This window comes from Condylura cristata, unplaced genomic scaffold (genome assembly GCF_000260355.1).
Source record: "Condylura cristata isolate star-nosed mole 26May11 unplaced genomic scaffold, ConCri1.0 scaffold00004, whole genome shotgun sequence".
Lineage (NCBI taxonomy): Eukaryota > Metazoa > Chordata > Mammalia > Eulipotyphla > Talpidae > Condylura > Condylura cristata.
Genome location: NW_004567105.1, coordinates 43139714 through 43165308, shown reverse-complemented (window position 1 = coordinate 43165308; position 25595 = coordinate 43139714). Strand labels below are relative to the sequence as shown.

The 25595-nt window shown below is 36.7% G+C and overlaps 1 protein-coding gene across 1 annotated transcript in view; it reads right to left on the bottom strand.

Annotated features, from left to right (window-relative positions):
* SHQ1 (SHQ1, H/ACA ribonucleoprotein assembly factor) overlaps positions 1–22914 on the bottom strand; it is a 100531-nt gene extending 77617 nt beyond the window's left edge. Inside the window, exons 1-5 of the mRNA XM_004676549.2 lie at positions 22660–22914; positions 13921–13985; positions 12339–12461; positions 11225–11385; positions 3469–3581 (exon numbers count right to left, since the gene is read on the bottom strand). Of these exons, the coding sequence (XP_004676606.1) occupies positions 3469–3581; positions 11225–11385; positions 12339–12461; positions 13921–13985; positions 22660–22802 (605 nt within the window). The 5' untranslated portion in view covers positions 22803–22914. The remainder of the gene's footprint in view (positions 1–3468; positions 3582–11224; positions 11386–12338; positions 12462–13920; positions 13986–22659) is intronic.
* Positions 22915–25595: the final 2681 nt, after the last annotated feature.

Here is a 25595-nt window from a genome sequence, read left to right as displayed (position 1 = left end):
CTCCGGGGCAGGCGGGAATCGAACTCATGCGGAAGCGGCTTTAGATTCTCAGTGCTGTGCTTTAACCCACTGCGCCACCAGGGAGGGCACGCATCCCAGATTTTTAAGGAAGGAACTGGGGTGAGATATGGGGCACTACATCAAATAGAAAAGTTAGGAAGACTTAACAAATTAATTGATGAGCTTGATTTTGGACATGTTAAAACATGGAGTGAGCAAGATGCCCCATCCCTAAACACTTAACCTGACTTTTCTTCATAGCACTAATAACAATCAAAATACTAGACTAGACTATAACCCCATGAGTTCAACATGCCTGTTGTACTGTCTCTACAGTGCTGCCTGGCACATAACTCATTCTAACAAGTATCTGTGGAACAAATAGGTGCATTCATGAAAAAAATGAATACGAAAATTTTATTCTAATAAGTCTTCCCTAAGGTTGGTGATTTGCATAAACAGCAGTCTTCTTCTGAACCTCATTAATTACTCTTGAGACCTCAGTAAAACCCATACTCTTGTCAGTATACATCTTCTTTAACAAAATTATAGGACAAAAATTACTGTTTAAAATGGTTATATATTTTTGCCCCTTTCCTTATCTTACAGGTTTTTTTAATCTCACAGATAATTTAGAATATTGACCAAATTCTTCTAAACATTTCTTACCCCAAAGAATTAAGTAGGCAAGAGTTTAAGAATTGGTTAGGGTAAAAAATAAGCCAACAATTAAAAAATAATTTGCCAGGAGAGGGGGAAAAACCATCCATTGTAAGAGAAATAGGAAAACTTAGATAGAGTAGACAAAAGAATAATGTTTCAATATGCCCTCAACATATCCTAATGTAAAAACAATATCCAAAAGAAATTATAAATGGCATATAATGGATAATAAAAAACAGTAAGAGTTTATGGGAACACCTATTTTACATCTATATACATAGATATATATATAAACAACACACACATGGTATTCTAGTGTGCTGTAAAACACAGCAAAACATACTCACATCCATACTTCACAACTGAAATCTGTGTTGTTGCAATGTATGCATTTTGTCATATAATCAACGTACATCCACACTCACATCCACACTTCACAACTGAAATCTGTGCTGTTGCAGTGTAAAAATTTTGTCATATAATCAACTTACCCCACTGTGTTGTGCTACAGAGTGAAGTCAAATTAGTTTTCCTTAAGCACTTCAAAAACCTGACATCAGGAGATATCATGACTTATAAGGACAAAGTGTCATCTATTACCCTAACATATGTCATATATAACACATGTGTTTTTATATTTAAATATGTTAGATAATAATACTTACATGGTAGATAATAAAGAATTTTAAGTGAATCTCTTTCCTCCATTGTATTAACAGAGGTTGTATTAACCATGTAGAAACAGCAAAAAAAAAAAAAAACTGGAAAATTTTTTTCATTGAAAATTTAAGAGACTTTTACTTGCACTTCATTTGAGGAGTCAGTCAGTCACCTAATATAAAATGAGTAATGAGTAACACAAAAATTACAATTAGCCAAAGTCTTACTGTTACCCAAAAAGTCACAAAGAACCTTTACCTCACAATTCTCACTTTGACTTGGCCCTTGACTAAATTTAAACCACATGTGTAAGACTCATCCTAAAGAAATGGAAAGAGCATTTTGTATATACTTTCTTTTTTAAAAAATGAGCTTCTGGGTAAAGAAACAGAGCATAGAAAATAAAAAAGTAAGGGCTGCTAATCATATATTGCTAACTATAAATTGCAATTTCCTAATACTCTCAGGCCACACAGATATTTTCCAAGTTTTAAGAAAAGAGGAGACAAGCAGGTCTTCTAATTAAGCTCACTCCCACTTTCAGCCTTGTAAAACTCATTCTGTTTTCATACTTGTCCAAGAAATTTGCTGACAGTAAAATTTCCTCTTTAAATATGCAGTATGATTTAAGTAGTTTCCTTCAAATTATTCTTCAGTGGACCTTTAAAACCACAATTGGAGCGATAAAGGTAATTAGAAACAGCAATGTAAATAGAGTTAACTCTCTCAGATGTCCTCCAAAATACAGCACGCTCTCTGCTCTTAGCCCATAGGATGGGGAATAGTTCAACCACTTATCACTACACATCACTCAATGCATTTGCACATCACAAGTTACATTCTGCCATTCCAATTAGTCTCCCACTGTGTCACAGGAGATAGAATGTTAATCACAAGAGCAACAGCAGTTAAACTGCAAGAGTGTACATGAAAAAGAAATGCAAAATGACAAATCTGGAAAGACTCTTCTAAAGTTCTAGCCAAGCCACTTGACAGTTGTATGACCTTGGGCAAGTCCCTTAACCTACATTCCTGTTTTCTGAAACTGAAATAATTATATGAACGCAGTTGAACTGAGAGCACCACGATCATAATAGCTGCAAATAATGTAAGTTTAAGCAATTGCTAGAACAAAGCTTGGGAAGACTAATAATCGAGGTCTGCGTCAACATGTGAGCCACATCCTGAAGAGTGCAGTGTCCAAAGAAGCCATATGGCAATCAGTTCCTTAGAATGAGTGCTGCTATCCTGGCCAATGAGACACATCAGTTTCTTCTCAAGTGATCAGGTTAATTAGCTAAGTTCTGTAGGCAAATAAAGCCTGATAGAGACATATATGGCTAAAGACACAATTAATGCAGGTGGCAAATAAAGCAAAACTTAACATTACATTCTATTTATACCCTACTACAAAAAAAAAATTCTTTTCATTTGAAACATCCTTAATTGCAAATGCTAGTGGATGACAAGAATACCCTGTATCCGCCAAAAATTGTAGTACAGGGAGATATAAATTCTTAAAGAAAATGGAAACATTTTCATTTATATAGAACCATTCATCAGAATGGAAAGTCTACCTAAGCTAAGTAGAATTATTCTCAAGAATTCACTGTTCTATTTTAAGCCTGGTAATGAAAACTCAAAGTACATTAGATAAATTCTCTAGTCCTAAAATGAACTATGAATGAACTATTAAGCAATATCTTACAAAGATCACAGAGGCTTAGCAGCTGTAGGTTAGTTATAAGTCGATGAAGTATCACTTTTTGAGACATCACTACCTTCTAGAATCCAAAAAGTGGGTATCTAGTATAGTGTTAAAAATCACAGAATATTTAGGGCCCTCCCTGATGGCACAGAGGGTTAAAGCTCAGAACTAAGGAGCTAAAGCCACTTCAGCATGAGTTTGATCCACATGACGTGGCAGACCTCTCCTGACCCATCTGCTGCTCCCCTCAGCAGCGTACTTCTCAGTCAGCCTGTTCTGCTCCCCTCTCTGTTTCAGGTGAATCCTCTCACTGCCCCTGTACCTCTTGCCTGTACCCCAGTTCTGTATATAAAAATAAATAATCTTTTTTAAAAAATCACAGATATTTAAATAAATTTCTAGTAAATTAATTAATCCTCAAAATACTCCATACTCACAGATAATGATCAGAATCAAATTTGGCCAGCTCAGCAGCCAAGCGTTTCTGCCTTCGTTCAGAAGCAGGAGTGAAATCTGGATCCTTAATATCAATAACATCACTCAATTCATCCTAAGAACACCAAGAAAAGAAAGAATAATTGCTATCTACAATGTTAGCACTGAAAAACCAAATTGTACACAAAAAGCCAAAACAGAAAGAATGTAATTGCTTAGTGAGCCATGATACCACCTATGACATTTAGATTCAAATCCAGCAAATGTTTAAGACCTACTACTTGCCAGAACCTGTTGGAAACTTTCACATAAATTATCTCATTTAATCCTTACAATAAACAAACTGATTAACATTTATGAAGGCTATAAATTTAACAGAAAACACAGAATAACCCCCTGCAGAAAGTAGTATTTAATTTTCCATTCATTCTCTTATTTACTCCTGGAGATTTGTGAGTATAGTTTTTTAAATAAAAGGGCTTGAATACCAGTCATCCTCAGACTTTCCTTTTGTTTTGTGTATAGTCTTGCTCAGCTGGTCTCAAATTAAGATTTATCAGATAAGACATATACAATGTCATATACAATGAATACATCCTACTTTATAAGCATAATTACAGTATTTCATTTGAAAGTTTAAAAATCCAATCACCTTTACTGTAGTCATCTGCACCTAGATGTGATATATAGCATGTTTCCAGTGTTGAATCCTACAAAAAATGACTAGAAAACTGTATAGTCTGTATTCTTTAAAATTATGAAGCAAAGGAGCTTATGCAATACCAAACATTTCTAAACCTATTCCATTTTTCCTTTCTTCAGCTTCTCTACTCCTACTTCCAACCCCAACTAAGAAGCAATGAAACCAGAAGAAGTTTGGGAGTATTAGCTGAAAAGTAATCACAGAAAATAACTTGGTAAAGAGTTCTGGGAGCAAACTGTTAAAACAGATTTTGGCAATGGTACTACAACCTCATCATTAGGTTTAAACGTCAACAGCTATACTTTATAAGCACTACAATGAAATGACCCTAAGCTGAATTAGTAAGGGAGAAACTGGGAACCAGACTAACGACACAATCAACATTTCTGCATTAAAAAAAAAAAAATCACCCCCACACTTTTCATTTAGCGTACTATCAACAACATTTATTCTAAATATATGCCAATACAATGGAAAGACCCTGAGACCTTTTTAGAAGTTACTAGAACATCTGAACATCTTATTCTAAGTACAAACATTCTGGGCAAATATCAGATTACTGGCTGTCCCCAAGTTTATAAAAACTTGCATTTCCAAAATTATATTGTAATTTACTTTTTTGGAGAATTAGAATGTATTTTCCTATGGTGATACTATTTTAAATAGTAGAGGCTCAGGGCAACCCACAAGTTTATTCAATTCATAATAAACTTGAAATAAGAGTACTCATGATACAAATTGTTTAACAAGCATACAGCAATGTTTCCATGGGAAAATACATTCAGAGTAATTTAATCCATCAGAAATCTCTCTTCCCCAGCAGTGCATCCTGGCTATTCTCTCTTCCACACTTCTTCAACTGCCTAAAACTAGGTTCACTGACCACTGAGCTGGAAAGGGCATGGACACAGGCTTTAAGGGAAAGGATAGGTTATGTATGGGCAGGCCTTACCTCAGCTAGATGAAGTGCAAGCCATTTCCTGCCTGGAACCCCAAGTCCCTCTCCCTAGCACCTTTTCTCTTTCTGGCCCCATGAAGTTCCCTGCCCTCTTTCCTGCCTCCCAACTTTGCCCTCTCCCCCCACCAACACACATACCCAATTCTTCTGATAATCTGATAAAATAGAAAAGGCATGCAACTTTGCAGCCAAACAAACCAAAATTTTAAAGCCCAGTTTCTGTCTAATTGTGTAACCTCTCCCAAGTCTCACTATAACAAATGAGTACTATTTCCTACTGCTGCTATAACAAATGATCACAAATTAGTGTTTTAATACAACACTATTTTTTTTGTTTACAGTCTGGGGTCAGAAATCCAGTCATTCTCCCTGATCTAAAATGAAATGCAGGCAGTGAAGGTGGCCTTCTTTCTGGAGATTCTGTCTCTTCACCTGTCCTGCTGCAGAGTAAATGAAGTTATAAGGCTTTTTTCTGCCCAGCCTCCTTTGGTGTGGATGCCCCAAGCCAAGGTGGGGTGGGCACAGGGCACACAAGCCACTAATTTTGGCCACCTGGGCCCAGAGAACATGGGCATGCACATGCATAAATGCTCACCTGTGCCCAGAGAGATGGATAAAAGGTGTCACTCATAGAAAAGACTATCAGGAGGAAGACCACTCTGAGAGAAGATGATACTGAGAACACCAGAGAGAGGCCATAGAAAGAGTGCAACCAAGTGTTCCAGCCCAACCCTGAGTCCCCTTCTACAGCCCCTGCCTGCCTTTTTGCATGCCAGTCTCCCTGCCTGGTGTGCCTGTGTATCTGGCTCCCGAGTACTAAAGGCTTGTAAAAATCCATCAAGGACTCCAAGACTCTACTCTGTCAGTCTGCCAGAGCCAACAGTAAACCTGTCCTGTTCATGCTTACACTAGACCTGCCTTAAAAGCTGACTTTATAGGTTGGCTCTTGGCCCGACATTACAGTGCTTCTAATTAATTAGACACTTCTAATTAATTAATTAGAAGCTCCCACGGCTTCTAATATGGCTGTCTCCTTTTTCATTTTGACTCTCTAATCTCCTCCATTAAGTACCTGTGGCTACACTATACCCACCTGAGTAACCCAGAATAATTTACCCATCACAAAAGCTTTAACTTAATTTTATCCACAAAATTCCTTCTGACATATAAGATAACATTCATATGTTCTGGGGACTGGCCTGTTTGTGGGAAGTTTGGGGGGGAGGGGTTGGAGAAGAGGATAGTTATTCTGACTACCCGTTGTAAACAGTTTAAGTGAAATAATATTGTAAGACATCAAATTTAGGGCTTCAAACCACCAATAATGTCAGTTTCCTTTCTGTCTCTCAATTCCACGGTCACTCCACTAGTCACTGGCTGACTTCCTGGCTCTCTCCCCTTCGGTTTCCTCACTTGCTAAAAACAGAGTATCTGCATGAATATAAAATGAATGTTTTTATAAAAAATAGCATCTTTTTATAAATGCAAATTTTAAAATGGGCTTAAATATCTTGCTTCATTATTTCATTTGGACCTCTGGTTTAAGATCATAAATAAGGCATAATTTATGAGTCTTTGGGGGTAACTGTACATTTCCAGGATAAATGAACTTCAGTAACCCCAGGGGTTTCAAATCACTAATTCCACTGAGAATAAATCCCAAATCATCACAGCTCAAAGTCCCTACATATCTCAGCCCCTGTCCTATACTTCAATCTCATCTTCTGCCTTACCTGGATTTCATCTGATTTCTTACCATTTCTGGAAATCTAAACCTTTGCATTTACACTAGCCTTCTCATCATTCAGGACTTGTGTCGTCATTCAGGTCACCCCCTCACAAGAGCCTTTTCTGGGCAGCCTGGTCAAAACAATGCACCCTATTCTGTCACATCACCCCACCCTTTTTCTTCACTTAACACTATCTGAAATCATCTTATTTGCTATTTACGTAATTATTGTCTACCTTCTCACTAGCTGTCCCAAGAAGGTAGGATCTGGTCTGTCTTCTTCACTGTATCCCTAGCCCCCCGACCAGTTTTCAGTATTAAATCATTCCTTCAGCAAACAGTGCATGAGTGTCAGCTAGCTCTAGGCTACACAATGTTCTGGGTGCTGGGGATCCAGAAATAAATACACACACAAGGTCCCTGCTCTCATGGAATGAGAAACAAAAGAATGCCTTTGTTTCTTTCTGTCTCCTCCTCTTCCCCTCTGCCTCCAGACTCAGGACCTTCACTCACAGCTAGGCACCTTGTTCCCCACAGAAAGTGACCATCCACAGGGGTGTAGGCCCTGCCCAGGTTTGTCCTAGACACAATCACATAGAATGACCCTGTTTAAGTTAGACCTTCAAACGAACGAGGAACAAACTAAAAGGCAAAAAAGTCAATTTGGCATAAAGTCAATATGCCCCAGGCACCAATCAACCAAAGGAAGGAAGAAAAGAGGATGATAACTTTGGAAGTACAGCAGGAAGAAAGTGATTCTTCCTACAGCATTGCTCTGGCCACTGTTACTGGAGCTATTTAATGATGGACATTGCCAAGAAAAGGTCGTGGGGACTGAAATGAAGCTTGTGTAAGTTGAGGCATAACTAAATGGAGAACTAGGAGCACATCCTGCCAAAAGAGCTCCTGGAAACAAAGGTCCCCATTGCCAAGGGAAGAAAAGGGCCAGCAGGCCTGTGTCCCATGGCAGCTGGCAGCAGTGGTCCCCAGAGCTTGCTGGGTTGGTGCCCAGAGACTTAAGGATGCTTGCTGCTGGCAGCCACCCACTGCCAGAGGCGTGTTGTGGAGCCCTGACTTTGAGCAGCCAGGGCAGTTTTCCAAAGGCATGTGGTAACTGGCAGAAATTTCAGGAAAAAAAAAAAAGAAAAGAGGTAGGGGGCACAGGGAGGAGAGATGAATGTTCAGAAATTTGTTTCAGCAAAAACATTTTTATGTCTTTATTTTAGTGTAAAATACAGAAGTTCACAACCACTGTAAATGGTTGGAGGGTAAAATTTAAAAAACTATATACCCCGTCTCCCATAAACAGTTAAATTGTCCAATAAAGAGAAGATACTTTAATATTGAATTAGAATGATGGATGACTTCTACTTTCTTTGTTTTATCTTTGTAATGAATATACATATATTGCTATTATCATCAGGAAAACAAGAGATAAAATACTAGTATAAATGGTCAGTAAAACTTTGTGGCTATTTTCTCATCCAAGGCAGAACTAGAGAAACTCTAACCGTGTGGAAAAAAAAAAAAAAAAAAAAAGTTAGGCTTCTTAAATGCATCACTTTAAATTAGAAGCTATGTTCTCAAAGCTCTTATTTATTCAGTACTCATCTTGATTTTCTACTAGTTTCTCTACAAGCGAGAAACATGTCATATTGTTAATCTTACATGGCCATCCACATGGTAGGAATGACACAAATGAAGAGGCTGTAAAAGCAAGCCAACTTTGTAGCTAATACCAACTGTGTGAGGCTTCTATGGCACCATCTCATAAAGTACATCTATCTGCCAAAATATGTTAAAGGGAGCGTCCTTGAACGCTTGGCACCTTGGTTCACATGTAAAGTTGTTCATTTATAATTGTCATGAAAGGCATCATAATCCTCAAGTTTACTTCATGTAGGAAAATACAATTGCTTTGAAAACTTTTTTCAATTAATTTGTCCACCAAAAATATGCACCTACTAAGAACAGCTGCTGCATGGACACACAAAAGCCCAGCGACGTGCCTTGTCAGGGAAAGACCAACAATAGCCGGGTGTTGCCAGGCAGACACCATAGGACCATCTCTGATCTCCAAAACCCTAGGAGATGGATGAGCCTCAGCATTCAGACTCTTCTTTGAAGAGTTTAGAAGCATATCCGGTACACACCTCTAGTTCATTTTTACCCCTTCCAAGAAGTCTGGGTCAGCACCTCATGTTTTATTTCTACCGTAATTTTTTTTTTTTAATATGCACATTAGAGAGCCCGGCTAGCTCAGTCGGTAGAGCATGAGACTCTTAATATGCACATTAACTGGGAGTTTAAAAAAAAAAAAACTATGAAAAGATTCATACCAATTCAGGTTTTGTCACCAAACTGAATTAAAAAATACACAGTTACAGCTTTGTATCTCCAGTCCTGCACATGTGGGGTTATAAACATGTACTACAGGTAGTATTGTCATTTACTATTTGATTATCCCCTACAGTTCTCTCACATGTGCAACCTTTTTTTTCTACACTGAGGAAAATATGGTGTTTACTTTGGCAGCACATATACACTGAAGAAAATATGTATCCAAGCAGTTTAGAATAGCAAATTTTCATTCAATTAAAATTTGAAGACTAGTTTAGTGATTTTACACAAGCAAGCTAAAATGCTGGAAAACAATAAACAAATTCAGTGGTTCATTTCCAAAGAGGAAACAAGAGGCATGCAGTCAGGATGGGATACATACAGGCTTCAACTATATTGGGAACATTTGATTTTTTTTTTTATTTTTTAAGATGTATTTATTTGTGCATACAGAACTGGGGTACAGACCAGAGGCTCAAGGGTGGCGAGAGGCTTCACCAGAGACAGAGTGGGGAGCAGAACAGGAAAATCAATGAAGTACACTGCTGAGGGGAGCAGCGGGCGGGGGTCTGCCACGCCATGTGGTCACCTCCGGGGCAGGCGGGAATTGAACTCATGCGGAAGCGGCTTTAGATTCTCAGTGCTGTGCTTTAACCCACTGTGCCACCAGGGAGGGCCACATTTGATTTTTTTAACTGGGCAATAGGTATATAGGGATTTGATGCATTCAAAAAGACAAAGAATATTTATTTCATAACTTTTTTCTTGAATCAACTTAAACTACAACTTGATGAACACTTTAAATAGATGCAAAAACTTTTGACCTAACAGGATTTTGACCTGAGCTCACATGACATCCTTCCTGAATATCCTCAGCAACCTGACAATAATCCTTCCCAAGGGCCTTCCCTCACGAGCAGCAGTAATTAAGAAGCCAAGTTTTCTGGCTCAGGAATCTCAGATGTACAATATGCACTTAGCCTATATGACTTTTACTCCTTCATTTATAGCGTTAGACTGGCAAATCTCAAACAGACTGACCACAAACCAGCTCCCAGCTCAGCCAAGCAACTGAGGTTCATGCATTGTAGTTTCCAGAGTTGGCAAAACTGAGTATTCTCACTATCTCAGGAATTGATTAGAGAGGAGTGTGGAGAGACCATAACCAGCAGAAAGACATCTAATGTGTCTGAAGGAAGAATTTCATAAGCATTATTTGCTCTTAAGTAATTTTGTTCTTAAGTTCCCAATTTTGCTCCCCTTAACAAGTCCTGAAAGCATTTGGTATTTTTCAGGAGCAGAGGTCTTTTAATCATCCGATACCTTCTTTCAAAGAGTTTTCATAATGTTCATCACCTTTTATTTCCTAAATGGTCATATAAAGTAGGTGAGTGACCTTATCCCATTTTACAAAGAGGAAACAAAACTTACTTGTGGTCAAACAAGCAACCTAAATCTAAAAAGAGATAGAAATGGGACTACAACATAGGTTCTTCACCTTTTGCTGGCAAACTCAAATATAAACTATTAAAATCAGCCACATTTTCAACTGGTTTAACATCCTTAACCCGGTCAGAGAGAAAAGAAAAACGCTGCTACTTTTTTCTTTCATTAAAAAAAAAAAAATCAAGACTTCAAGTTGCTAGCAGTTCAAACACTTTTATCATGTGACATTCTAGGAATACATTTTGTATCCAAAAAGCTCTTCAACATTCTATTTTCCTATACAACTTAAAATGAAGTAGAATTTCCAGATTATTTGAGAAAGAAAGAAAAACGGATGTCATCCTTTTTAGAATTGAGTTTTAGGAAGAGATTACATTCAACCTCCACTCAAAGAGAAACAGACAGATGTACCTACTATATCCCAAGAACTAAGCAATCTGATCAAACATGAGACAAACTCATATATATGTATATATATCTCTATATCTATATATAGATATATACACATATATTCACTTCAAGCTATACTTTCCAAGTACACAAACTGAGTATACACCAAGGTCTTTGAGAAAGACAACATACCTGTAGCCTCTGAAATACTCCTGAACGTAAGTTTCCAAATCCATAGTGACACTGTAGATTCAGGGCACTTTCGGATACTTCTTCATAGGGTGACTGTTCAATTTCCCAATCAAATTCTTCATCATCATCTTCCACACCTTCCTCAGAAACCTCCGAAACACCTAAATATGTTAAATGTTAGGTTTTTTTTTAAAGTTTTGGTAGTTCTAGGTACAACTTGGGAAAGTAAATTAAAGGAAAATATGCCTACTTCCATATAGCAAAAGATATGTATGAGAGTATGCAGGGCCTGCTATTCTTGATAGTCCAAAATAAGAACCAATACAAAGGTCATCAATAGTAGTAGGACACCTAAATAATAAGTGCAATAGAAGCAGAAACACTTCAGCTATATTTTATGGATACATATTTTATGGATACATTGTTTTAAGCAAAAGAAACCAGACAAAAAAGAATGTATATTTTTGGTTTATATATACAATTCAACAATAGGCAGAATTGAGGGTAGTTGGCAGGAAGGGTGGAAAGAAAAGACAGTGGGAAGCTGATGTTAAAAAGGTTCCATTTCTGGGCCCTCCCTGGTGGTACAGCAGGTTAAAAGCACAGCACTAAGAAGCTAAAGCCACTTCAGCATGATCCACATGGTGCAGCAGACCTCTCCTGACCCGCCTGCTGCTCCCCTCAGCAGTGTACTTCATCAGTCTCCCTGTTCTGCTCTCCACTGTCTGGTGAATCCTCTCACCGCCCCTACACCTCTAGCCTGTACCCCAATTCTGTATGCATAAATAAATAAATCTTTTAAAAAAAAATTTCCATTTCTTCATTTCGTTTACTTCACATAATTTATTCAACTTGTCTGATCTGAACCCAAGAGGCTAATATTTTGCCAAAGACAGAAGTACAGCTTGATCCAAAAATATGACTGACCTATTGATTCAATAGAACTCCTTGTCTTTAAATCATGTATCACTAAATGTGCTCTTTTTGCATGACCTCAGCTTTTCATTTGTAATATTTTAGACAATTTCATATTGCTATATTTTCCCCCTAGAAGCACACAGCAGTCCAAATATTGTGCTTTATCTTTATTTCCTCCCAACTGTGATAAACATACCTACTTCTTCCACAAGTGGTTTTGCAGTTCTGGATTTCCTTGGTGCCAGAAGAGCAGTTAACATGTTCAGTCCCTCAAAATGCTGGCCAGGAGTTTCTTTGGGCAGGCGAATGGTAAAGATTCCTTAAAGATAAACTTGTATTATATTTGGCTAGATTAAAATACTCAAAGACTTCCCAAATATATCTAAGAAATATTTATGTTTCAGTAAAGCATTACTCCATTTCATAGAACTCTAAAATTAGATGCCTATTATTTAGTGAATAAAAATCAAAATAGAAAAAAGCTCAAATATAGTTCTTCAGAACCACTGAGTCAGCTACTACCTCTATAAAGTTAATATGTTAAGCTGCAAAATACTTTATTCTTACATAACATCACCTTAAATTACTAATAATATTAAAAGTAAGCCAAATGGTCTGAGGAGGTAATAACTGAGAATTAACCAGCTGCTACTTAATAAAATATATTTCTAGAGGTGGGGAATCAATGGGCAAAGAGGAAATCAAGGTAGTTAATGGGGATTAACAGCAATTCAAAACTATACAAAGTCTTAAATAATATATTACTGCTTAGTAAAGTTCTCTGATATTCCAAGAAATATACCCCTAAAGTCTGTCTAAGGCAGACTCAAACTGTTATTTTTTATCTTTCCTAAGTTCATCAACTTTAGATTCTCTATGAACTTAATATATTACTTACTACTCTCATATTCTTAAAACATTTTACCTCTTCAAGTATGCTTAACTATAGTCTACTATATCACATACGATTCAAACATTACACCATGTACAACATTCCTAAACCCCCATGCAATTTTAAAACTGAATAACTTTGTTTCAACATGCAATTATCTAAAATTAAAAGATTTACTACCTACAAAGGCAAGTTCATTATACTTCACTATCACACTAATAACACTGTGTTTTAGGTTAAAACTCAGTGATTTAACTCTCATCCCATCTCTCCTCCCTTATCCTGGGTTCATTAAGGTAAGTAATTACTCATTCATATATTATGTAAAAATATACAAGGTGTTCTAATTCCAGGTCCAGTAGGAAATCCACAGGATTCTACAGGGAAAATAAATTGTCTCATACCTAGCTTAAATGAATCATGAGAAGAAAATTCAGTTTTTAAATTCAGTTACCTATGAACATTTTTTTCTTTCACCTACATGTTTTTAGTTGGAAATTGTATAAGATCTGATTCACAGCTTACAAATTCATCCTAATCTTTCCTAGTCAATCACCTCACAGAATGTAACTTTTTACTTTTCAATACTTTTTACTTTTAGGGAAAGTAGAAAATAAAACTTCCAGTAAACAGAACCAGCATATTTAACTAGTTGAACTTTACTTTGAAAAATATTATGAAATGCTTTAAAGGACTGAGAAAGGTGCAACTATCCAAAAACCTACAACTAACAGTCAATGCAAATTAAGAAATAATAGAATGACAGGGATAGATTCTACTTACAACATGTCTAAAAGTCCAACTATATCTTGAAAGATTATTATATAATTAGTCCAACTGAAGAATCAAAGATAATAATAATTAGCAAAAGTTCCAAAGGCAATACCTTTATCTGCATCATAGGATCCTTGCTCACTTCCATTTTCCACAATTCTGCCAGGGAGGGTTAATCTGCAGATTTAATATAAAGTCTCATGAAGCTTCCAAATTACAAAGTAGCATAAGTAACCATCAATGATATTACACATTTATACACTAAAGTCTATCAGCCATTTTAAAAGAAATTTCTCAGCATTTCCTTAATATTCTACAACTGAATAACTTAGATTTCTTCTCTAGCCAAGAAAAAAGAAATCATAGATGATTTATCTTTCTGTTTGAATAATCCCTACTCACCAATACGACAGAAACTTAAGAAAAGCTACACAAATGAGGTGTCATTACTGTTACAGTACTTAGTCCTTCACAGTGAGTAAGAATTATTTATACACTGGCACCCAACACAGCAGAGGTTCAATAAAAGTATACTAATTGGCTTCCAAAAAGACAATAAATTGCAAACAATAAAGAAACAATTGTCTATAGGGGGCAAACAACTACTTAAATAAAAGAAAACAAAACTGTTTTGCTCAAATCCCATTATTACTATATGGGGATTTCCCCCTCTTTCATACTAAAGGAAATGAACTGATTTTCCTGTTTCACCCTGGTACAGTCAGGCCTCTACTGAGGCCTCACATATGAACTTTAAAAAAAGTTTCTGTGGCTGCCTGATATTAGTTAAACTCATCAGTATGGTCCATAGAGGCAGGCAAGATTCTACTCCCAACTCTGAGCTGCCTTTCTTTCCACGCCCACTTCTCCTTGCTTCCCATTATAACAATAATAATAAACTTCCCCAAACCCAAAGGCCCAGGATTTTACAACTTAGTTCTCTTTGATCCTAATGTTTCCTGGAGCTACAAAGCATTCTACTAAACAAGATCCCTTCTCAACCCAACATAAGGAGCCAGTATATGGATAAATTAGTTTGTTATAATGGTTATACATACTAACTTTAACATCAGGATCCAAATCAAGTTCCATTTTTACCATTACCAGGTATGTATTTATTATCTTCAGTCTACTATAGTGAACTGTATTTTCCAACATGGCTCATCTCACATAAGTCTTCCAAACAGTGGATGGTATATGTCCCTTCCCTTTAAAATTGAGCAGGCACAGGAATTGTTTTAATTAATACAATAAAGCAGAAGTGAAACTGTGATTTCTGAGGTTAGGTCATAAAAGGTGATCGAATTAGTGGCCCAACTCCCTAAAGGCCCATGACAATAGACCAGCCATGTAGGGAGTTCCTGAGACCACGACAAGCATGTCATCACCACATCACCTCCCCCAGCTGGCTCTGCCCTTACTGCTGTAGGTCTAGCAAACATGTGACCACAAAGTCCTAATACAAAAAAAAAAAAAACAGAACAAGGGGTTAAATGATTGTTGTTTTACACTATAACGTTTGACAGCAACAAGATAACCAAAATCCCCCCTTAAAAAACAGTAATAATTTTATTGAACAAATGAGTATCAAGATATAAGGACTGTAACTTAATACTCAGCAACTCTTTAAGAGCACTAGTAGAATCCCATTTTACAGATTAGTAAACTGAGACTGAATAATTTGCCCAAATTCACAGAACTATAAGTGTGCTGAAATCCAAAAGTATCCAAATCCCAAGCCTCTGTACCCAAGGAATGGATGAATATGGGTGAAGAGACTCTTTAAAATTGTTTCAGATTTCAACCACAACATAATGGAATAGAGATATTTGATAAGTCTCTCCCATAAACACAATCAGAAAAAAAAAAAAAAACTAAACTTTGCTCATAGGAAATTTCACTGTGCATTGCCAGCATCAGGGATGCTGGATATTTTATTCAAGCTTATCACGGGAACAGGACAAAGGGAGGCGTGTGGTCGGGCATCAGCCACTCCAGCCAGCAGAACAGGACAAGGATCAGGCATAAGCCTGACAAAAAAGATGTAACATATGAAGGTACTTTTATCAGATTTTCCTTGGCAGATAACACAAGGTTAGAAGACATTGGAATGACATATTCAAATTTTTAAAAGATAAAACTGCCAGCCAATACAACTCCTACAAAGCTATCATTCAAATGATGGTTTTCCCAAATAAGTAAAAGTTAATTGAGTTTGCCACCACCAGACTAATCCTACAAGAAATTGTAAAAGTTATTCTGAAAAAAACAAAGCCACAAAATCTTGATCTAAGGTGCTAAACAGTAAACAAGGAACCAAAAGGATAAACAATAGTAATGAAACAAATACAAAGAAGGAAAGGAATCTTTATAGTCAAATGATGACAAGTTGATACCTGTGCAGAAAGGCCTACTATTTGATACAGAAAGTCTGATAAAACCTTCTGGCAAACCACAAAACAAAAACCTAGAATAAAGACTTTTAGAAGAAGAAATGAAAAAATCTTATTTATCCAAATAAAAAAAGAATGTCATTATATCGATAACCACCTTAAATGTGAAAGGTCTGAACTCAACAATTAAAAGACAAAAATGACAGGTTTGACAAAAAGTATTATCCAGATATGCTGCATACAACAAACACATCAGATCTGAAGACAAACACAGACTTAAATTGAAAGCCTGCAGCAAAATATTTCAAGCCAATAACAAAGACAAGGTAAGATCATTCTCATATCTGATAAATTAGACATTCAAAAGGTAAAAAGGGACAAAGTCAGGCACTAGAATGATCAAAAAGACAATTCCTCAAGTAGAACTGTTATCACTATTTATATACCCAATAGAGGTACACCCAAATACATTTTTAAAAAAACCAAAAAAAAACTACTAACCAAAACTAAAGCAACACACTGACGACACAGTAATAGTAGGATCTCCATTCATTACTTACATTAATGATAATCATCCAGAAAGGAGGTATAAGTAAATAACAGCCTTAAGTGAAACTATGCACCCAATAGGCTATATACATATACAAATCCCTCCCTCCTAGAAGAAATTAATACACATTCTGCTCAAGTGCACATGGAACTTTCTCAAGCATAGATCATATGCTGGAAAACAAAACATGCCTCAAAACTGAAACTTTATCAAGCATCTTTCTTGATCACAATGGTATAAAGACAGAAATGAACCACAAAAAGAAACCCAGAAAAAAAGTCAAATATGTGGTAACTGAACATAATGTTTTTGATAATTCCTAGATCAACAAAGAAATCAAAGGAGAAATTAAAAAATATCTAGAGACCAACAAAAATGAAAAGACAAACTACCAGAATCTATGGGATACTGCAAAAGCAGTAGTAAGAGGAAAGTACATAGCAATGCAGGTCCACATCAATAAACAAGAAAATCTCAAAAATCTAACTTAACACCTGAAGGAACTAGCAAAAGAATAAATGAAGTCAAAAATCAGTAGAGAGGGGGAAATAATAAAAATTAAAACAAGTTGACACTAAAAAGATGACACAAAAGATCAATGAAACCAAGCTGGTTCTTTGAAAGGATTAACAAAATTGGTAAGCCCTTGATTAAGCTCACTAAGAAGAGAGAAGTGAATTATCTAAAAACTATTTATGGCATTTATAAGGGAAACAGAATGGCCCTAAAATTTGTATGCAACCAGCAAAGCAGTTTGATCCTTTGTTGGAGGATCATCCTTCCTTGGCTCAGCAATTCAGTTCTTCATTGGGAAACCAAAGGGGCACAGCTGTCAGAGAAATGGACTGAGACTTTATATTAGATCAGGGAAAATGGCCAAGTCCAAACAAACTGTGTGAAAGTGAAAGGACCCTTCAAACAACTGACTATTAAAGTTGCCAATAAAAGTTCCTCCTCTATCAGCAGAGTGACAAAAACCTTACTGGTGCAGGCCTGGATTATTGTGATTAGAGAAATTAATCTCATCTTTGAGAATGTCATCACCCAGCTTTTGATCCAGAAATTGCCTTTATAAATATGAGAGAAAGATCACCTGGGAATTCAAACTCAACTTAAAGTTTCAGGGTCCTTCTTCCATCAGTGTTCTTCAGTAGGCTACTAAGTATCCAACAGGTTAATCTGAATATACTAACCTCTGTGTCATCCACATTAAGAGAGTCAACACCCTGCCCAAAGACATCCAATTGGCTGTTCAGATACACCTCAGAAAGAGCACTTAAGTGAAAGCAGTTTTTATTGCACTTTATAGTAAATTCGGTAAAATACTGCCTACTTTTGTAAGAAATCATTTATAATACATTGCTTTTATAATTAAGTCATTCCATCTTTCACTCAGGATGAGTCAGAAAAGTGACAATTCACAGTGATATGAGAGCCCTGTTGCTCAGGACTGACAAGTTAACATGCAGAAGGGATGTGATAGGTGATATTTCTTGCTTCTCATGATGCATGTTTCTGTATGTTAATGACTTACTGGATAGCTACTAAGGTGCAGAAATTGATAAATGTATTCAGGGTCCATTTGCAATAAAACTGGTTATGAGTTGATCCAAGTATTTAATAATGTGGGTTATGTCTGACCATACATCACTGTGATGAAATGTGGGCTTTTTCAAGGGTGAAGGCACACGTCTTAACCACATTGTAACTTAGAGTCTACTTAAAGAAAGAGAGAAAGAGAGGTAAGCTTGGCCGCTATTCAAAATAATATATCTATTTAACAGTTATTTTATATTATAGAGTAACCAGTTTTAAATTAACTGTTTTACACTCACATGTAATGAGTATTGTTATTAGGTATGTGAAATTTACAGTCCAGTTGATTTTCTACTAACTACACCACACTTGTTTTCATAATGGTAAAAATGCCTTGTGCATTTTATACCTAGGTTAAGTATTCATTCTACCACATTTTAACTAACGCTCCAAATGATAATGGAAACACTAACGATGAATTTTATTTATAATGATTTTAAAATATAAGACAAGTTATTCACAACAACAGCATATATTACTAATATTCTATACAAGTTAATGCAGCTTTGCTTTGTATTGTGGTAGGTCTCAAAATTAGGCCAAGTTTTTCTCTACTAAGAGGAAACAATACAGAAGTTCTTTTCCTTGTGGTTGTTGTCTATTATAACCCTCAGAGTAAATCTGCTATGCACACAGTACCAGCTTATTGAACCTCTGCCAGTTAAGAAGGTGTCAAGTTCAGTTACATCTGCATATATGCCCAGGAAAAATCACTATAGAGATAGCTTTCTAGTGGTTTTGAAGTTTTAAGGTCAAGTATGTATGTTAACTAAATTAACAAATTAAACTTGTTTACTTAACTAAATATCAAAAATATAAAAAAACTATATAAAATTTAAAAAACTAAATTTGTATGGAGCAGACTACCCTAAATAGACAAAGCAATTGTAACAGGAAGAAAAATTAATAAATAAAAAGGGAAGGGTCACACTCCCTAACTTCAAACTATTCTACAAAGTGATATTAATCAAAACAGAATGGTATAGGAACAAATAAAAACACACCAATAAATTAGCATGGAAAGTCCAGAATTAAACACAAACACAGACAGCTCATATATGACAAAGGAGCCATCATTTCTCAACAGAAAAAGAAAAGCCTCTTCAATAAATGGTATTGGAAAAGTTGAACAGCCACATACTAAAAAATAAAACTAGACCATATTTAACTCCATGAAAAATTAATTCTAAATGGATTTAAAACTTTGATATAAAACCTGAAACATAGGAAATAACTCCTGGACATCAGAGCTGTATTCTGGAACCCAACCCCATTGGCAAGGAGAACAAAGCAAAAATTATAAAAGGGGACTATATCAAAGCTTCTATCAAGTGAAAGAAACCATCATATAAACAGAGAACCTATGTAATGGGAGAAGATATTTGTATATCACATATCTAACAAAGGATTAATTTCAAAAATATATAAAGAACTCATATAACTCAACAATAAAAATAAGCAAACCAATAAAAAATGGGCAAAAGACCTAAATAGGCACTTCTCCAAAGAAGACATTCAAGCATCTTAAAAGGTGCTTGAGATGACTTATTATAAAGGAAATGCAAATCAAAGGCAAAATGAGATACCACCTCACCCTTGTGAGAAACATTTTGGCCCATACCAAATTGAGTGAAAACAAATGTTGGAAAGAAAAAGAAATACTCATCCACTGTTGGTGGGAATATAAATTGGTGTACCCTCTGTGGAAAATGGAATGGATATTCCTCAAAATACTTAAAACAGAAATACACGACCCAGCAACCACTTCAAGGTATTTACCCAAAGAATATGAAAGCACTAATACAAAGAGACTTAACAGCCCTATGTTCACAGCAAAACTATTCACAATAACAAGATGTGAAACCTAAACACCACTTACAGATGAACAGTAAAGAAATAGTGACATTTATATACTCAATGAAATACTATTCTGCTCTTTAAAAAGATAAAATAATACCTTTTGGGCCCTCCCTGGTGGTGCAGCGGGTTAAAGCACAGCACTAAGAAGCTTAAGCCACTTCCTCATGAGTTCGAATGCCCCCACATGGCAAGGCAGACCTTTCCTGACATGCCTGCTGCTCCCCTCAGCAGTGTACTTCATCGATCTGCCTATTCTGCTCCCCACTCTGTCTTTGGTGAATCCTCTCACCCTCTGCATCTCTGTCCTATACCCCGGTTCTATATGCATAAATAAATAAATCTTCTTTTTAAGAAAAAAATACCTTTTGGAATAAAACAGATGTATCTGACATTATTATATAAATGAGTCAGAAATGAAAGACAATTACTGGGTGGTTTCACTAATTTGTGGAACATAAATAACTAAAGAAAACAAACTGGTGAAGCACAACAAAAATAAGTCTTAACCTCTGAAAAATACAGTAGTTACCAGAAGGGAACACAAGGGGAGAGAGAAGAGGTAAGACTGACAAGAGAAGGTAACAAGCCAAGCTCTGGTGCAGGGTGCATGAAACAAGTGAACATATAGAAAAGTGAAGTTGTACTTGCAAAACTACAGTTAAGTAAATGAATGGCAAATCAGTAAAATTTGATTAAAATAAAGAAATTAATAACTGTTTCACACCTAACCTCTAATTTTGTTTCATCAAAACTTCCAAACCTAAGCTGAGTGTTTTCATTTGAAATTTTATTTTATTGTATTTATTTTAGAATACAATACTATCTCACTTTAAGACCCTCCCTCTGAGCCTCAAGTACCTTCTCTCTCACATGGATAATAGAATCTACATTATAGAACTTTCCTAAACTCAAATGAGATAATCTAATGGTGGTATGCTACCACCATTGTCTTCTTCCTATTCTTCACATCATGACTTACATATCAGTGTTTTTGAAAGGTTTTCCCTGGCTACGTTAGAAAAACACAGATCCCCAGTTATTCTCTATCATGGTACCCTTACTATCATACATATTTAGTATTTTATTTGCTTATTGTTTTTAATCTCTGCATTAGAATGTAAACCACATGAGGCACCACTGCATTCCCAACACCAAAAACAGTGAGGTATGCACCTGAGCTCAATAAACACATCAGAGGAATAATTGAATAAAGAAAGTACATTCAAGTAGGTGGATTAGATGAGGGCCTAATGGCTATCTGAGCAAAGCTGGTGGAGGCCCACTGAAAGAACCAGGCTGACTCAAGGAAAGTTCATATTTTCAAAAACACAAGTGTAGTGGTACTACATTTGAATAAGATTTGGATAAGATTAGAATGGATTTTACCTAGTAAGAAATGGGAGGACAAGACTGTCAATGTTCTAGACAGAGCTATCTGGCAAATCTCCCTGTAAATTGGAATGGGCCAATAATAATGTCTATCTGCAAGGAGAGTTGTCAAAGTTAAATGAGGTAATGTATGGTAAAACACTTAACACATTGTTTGCTTGCCAGTGCCAGAGGTGAGAGGTGTTAGCTGTTACCTTTGTTGTTTTGTAAGTAGAAAAATGCACACTGAAAAAGTGCTGAAGATCCCTTCCTAAGACCTGGGAGACATCAACCACTATGAAGCCACTCCTTAATTGTGGTTGAGAAGTAACAGACTACCAAGAGATAGAAGTAGACTAATTTGGTATTGAGAGGGCCAAAGCGGTGAGCATCTCAGGAATGCGGGAGCAGTAAGTCAAGAAGAGGGTAAACACAACATGAGACTAAGAAGTCAATTGACCCAGTCCACTGGTGAGGCAGGACCATCCTGGGTCAGGGTAGAAGCTGGAGGATTAAGGAAGAGCGAAAAGAAAGCACAGAAAGAGAATAGAATGATAGTTACAGAACAGAAACTGGAAATGTGACAGACACCCCAACACCAAGTTTTACAATGGCTCCAAAATCTCCTTAATAAGGGGAATTCGGAAGGTTTGGGCAGGAAATGTGCTCCTGCAGCGATTGTAGCAAGTCACACCGAACAAAGGGCGGCATCTCTGGCAGTTGCTAAAACTAATAGTACTAATAGTTCTCCCTCGCCCAGTGTGGTGGCGCGCGCCAGTCATCGCGGCTACTTGGAGGCAGTGGCTATGACTACGCGATCGCTCAAGCCCAGGAGTGCTGGGTTATGCCGCGCTATGTCTATCTGGTGTCCCCACGAAATTCGGCGCCACTCTGGTGACTTCCTGGAGCGGGGAGACCACCACGTTGCCTAAGGAGGGGGTGAATCGGCCCAAACGGGAAACGGAGCAAGCTAAAAGTGCTCCCTCCATCTTTCATCCTTCCTCGATAAGCAGTCATCTGTCGAGTGAAAAGATGAATGAATCTCCAAAGTAATATATTCCTAAAACCAGACACCGGAACTCGCCTGAGAAAGTACGGCTTGGCGTAGAATTTGAAATCGACCCCCTCGAAGTAGACGTCAAACTCGGAAACCCGAGCGTAAGGCACACGGATGGCGACAGTCAGAAAGTCGGCGTCCTGGCTGAGGTCGAACGCGGGGGTCAGCATCTCCGCGCCGAACTCTGGTGCCCGATGCGGTTTCTCTCACGGCCGCCGCTGCCCAGCCAGCAAAGTCCACAAGAAGTCCCCACGCGCCGCGCCAGTTCTGTCACGCACGGCGCTTCCGGCTTGAGGCGGAAGTGCACTGGCGTGGACGGGAAGTCCCGGCCCACGTCGGTCTCCATGGGGATGGGACGCTGCTAATGACCAGGAGGAAAATGTTCCCGGCGAGGTAGCTTTGAGCTCCTTGAATTGAACCCAGGGAATAACTTGGGAAACACGAAAAGCGCCTTCATTAAACCCGCCAAGCCTCATTCGAAGTTCTTAAAAGTGATTTTGACGACATTGACTTTGCATGTAAACAGATCTGCGTTCAAATCCTTCCTCGACCAGTTTCCAGCTGTCAGAAGACCTTGAAAAATTTACAAGAACTCACTTTGCTTCAGATAGCTGAAGCATATCTGAATAAGATAAGGAAAGGCACGCTCCTTACGCTCCTTCAAGAAGATGAGGAAAATACTAGAATCTGGTCTCATAGACAGGCTATGAGGTTAATATGAGAGTGTACCGGTAAAGCTCTAACAACGTACCTGCGGATTTCTTTGCTCCGTGGTGGGAGAGCAGTCACTGCAGTACTCACAGTATCGTTACTGGTTTTTCTTCCTTCTCATTTGCCTTGTTAACAGTTCCCAGTTCTCTAAGTCTTTCTCTGCCGGTTCCTCTCCCCTCTTCTTCTCTGTCATTTTTTACCACTTTCTCTCCTTCCTAATTCACTATTTGAATAGAGTGTTCATTTTACACAGCGTCCACTAGTCTCATTTAATCTGTATGATCAATTCCAAAGAATATAACTAGAAATAGTAAGTAATATGTCTTACAATTATGCATTTTACGATTATCAGAAAACCAAAGCCCCTGCATTAATGAATGCTGTCCTTTTCATTTTACTTCCTGTTAGCCCACCAGTAACTGGAAAAGTCCTAGAAATAGTAATTATTTCCTGCAAATATCAGTGGAAAGCGGGTAAGTCATCTCCTGCGACCATGTATCAGATAAACGCAAAAGCCTTTCCAGCTTCCAGTTTTGTGGGTCTTGAAAATTAATTAGGACTCAGAAAATCATATGAATAGGAGCAAATAATATTAAAACTTCCAAAAATAAACACCACTGTGCTTAAATCTGGGAGTTTTGATAAAGGCAAAACAAGCTGTGGGTGAATCAATCTCAAGAGCACTCTAACATTCATCCATTCCTTCAGAATGAAAAGGGATTAACTGAATTAATTGCACACTTATCAGAGCCCAAAAACTGCAACAAATTGATTACAATAATCTTATTTTCCCCTCCTGACAAAGCTATGAAATAGACATTATGTATCACCATGATTTGTACCAAATCACACTTTAGGGAAAGGTGCAATGAAAATTAAACTCAAGCAAGTCTGTTTCCTGGGTCCATACTCTAAAAGCTACAGAGTTTACTCATTCTATATTATCACCTATCCAATTTGTTTCACATGCTGAGCCCAAGTCTGCCTGTTTTGCAATGATAGGCATTCAATATTGAAAATGAATTGATGTTAATTTGAAATTAGTATAGCTCAAAAGGTCTCTTGAAATAGGACTTTACAGAATCATTCTGAATTAGCTACTCTAGAAAGAGTCTATATTTATCAAGGAACTTATTCTTGTAGATCACAAGCATTAATATTTTTAAATTATTAATGCCAGAGAATTAACTGAGACTGAAGCTGTGCTAACCACAAGAAAACTCTAATTGAAAGCACTTTACAAAGTAGAGCTGCACATTTACTAGGTATTTTGCATTTGGCAACATGCACAGAACTACAGCACTACTGATACCAGACAACATAATTCATTGCTGCTTATATTGCATCTGCTATATCATAAAATACTGACCATTGCAACTATATAATAGGATGAGGGTTTTTCAGCAAAGTTTTTTTATCTTTGTATTCTAAATTACGTAGTGATAAAGTAATTTTCTGTTTTTTAAAAAATAAAATATTACAGATCAAGTTCCTTTGGTTCTCTCTCCCATTTCACTAAAAGTTAAGGCCTCTAGCCACCCTTGTAGACCTTTTAATATTATTATATAAATAATATTATTATTGTAGACCTTTTAATATTATTATAGGTACATTTTCACACTGTAAATGTAAATCTGCAATGTTATTTTTTTATGGTATTTTTCTTAGACATATTTTTATCTACAGCCCCACTTAAGTTCATGTTTCTAGACAGAGACATTGTTTGGAAATAAAAATATTATTTCAGCATTGTGTTAACACTGATTAAAAGGAAAAACGAACAAGAAAGGAAATTTACAACATTTTCTTAACCTCTCAAAAATTTGTTGTACTTACTGTTTTTTTTTTTCCTCTACTTCCTTAAGACTACTTTTTGGCTAAGATAGTCTCAGCATTTTAAAAATAGTTTTTACCATATCAATTTACTGAGGATAAATTTATATCATAAATTTAGGAAGATAATCATTTCTGATTATCTTAAATTAGTTTATCTTCTAGCTAACAAAATGATAGTCATCTACAATGTTCCTAATTAGATATTAATTTTTTAATTTACATAAGCAATTCCAATTTCAGTTTTATTACAAAGTTCTATTGTTAGTCTTTTAATGGTGAAATGCTCCCCATTTCCAGAAGGTGGCATGCATATAAGCATTGAGACTATTAAGCTCATAGCCAATCTTGGAAATAGCTTCCTGAATATGCAGTTTATAACTCTAGCCAACAAGGACTCTGCTGATGGGACCTTGCAC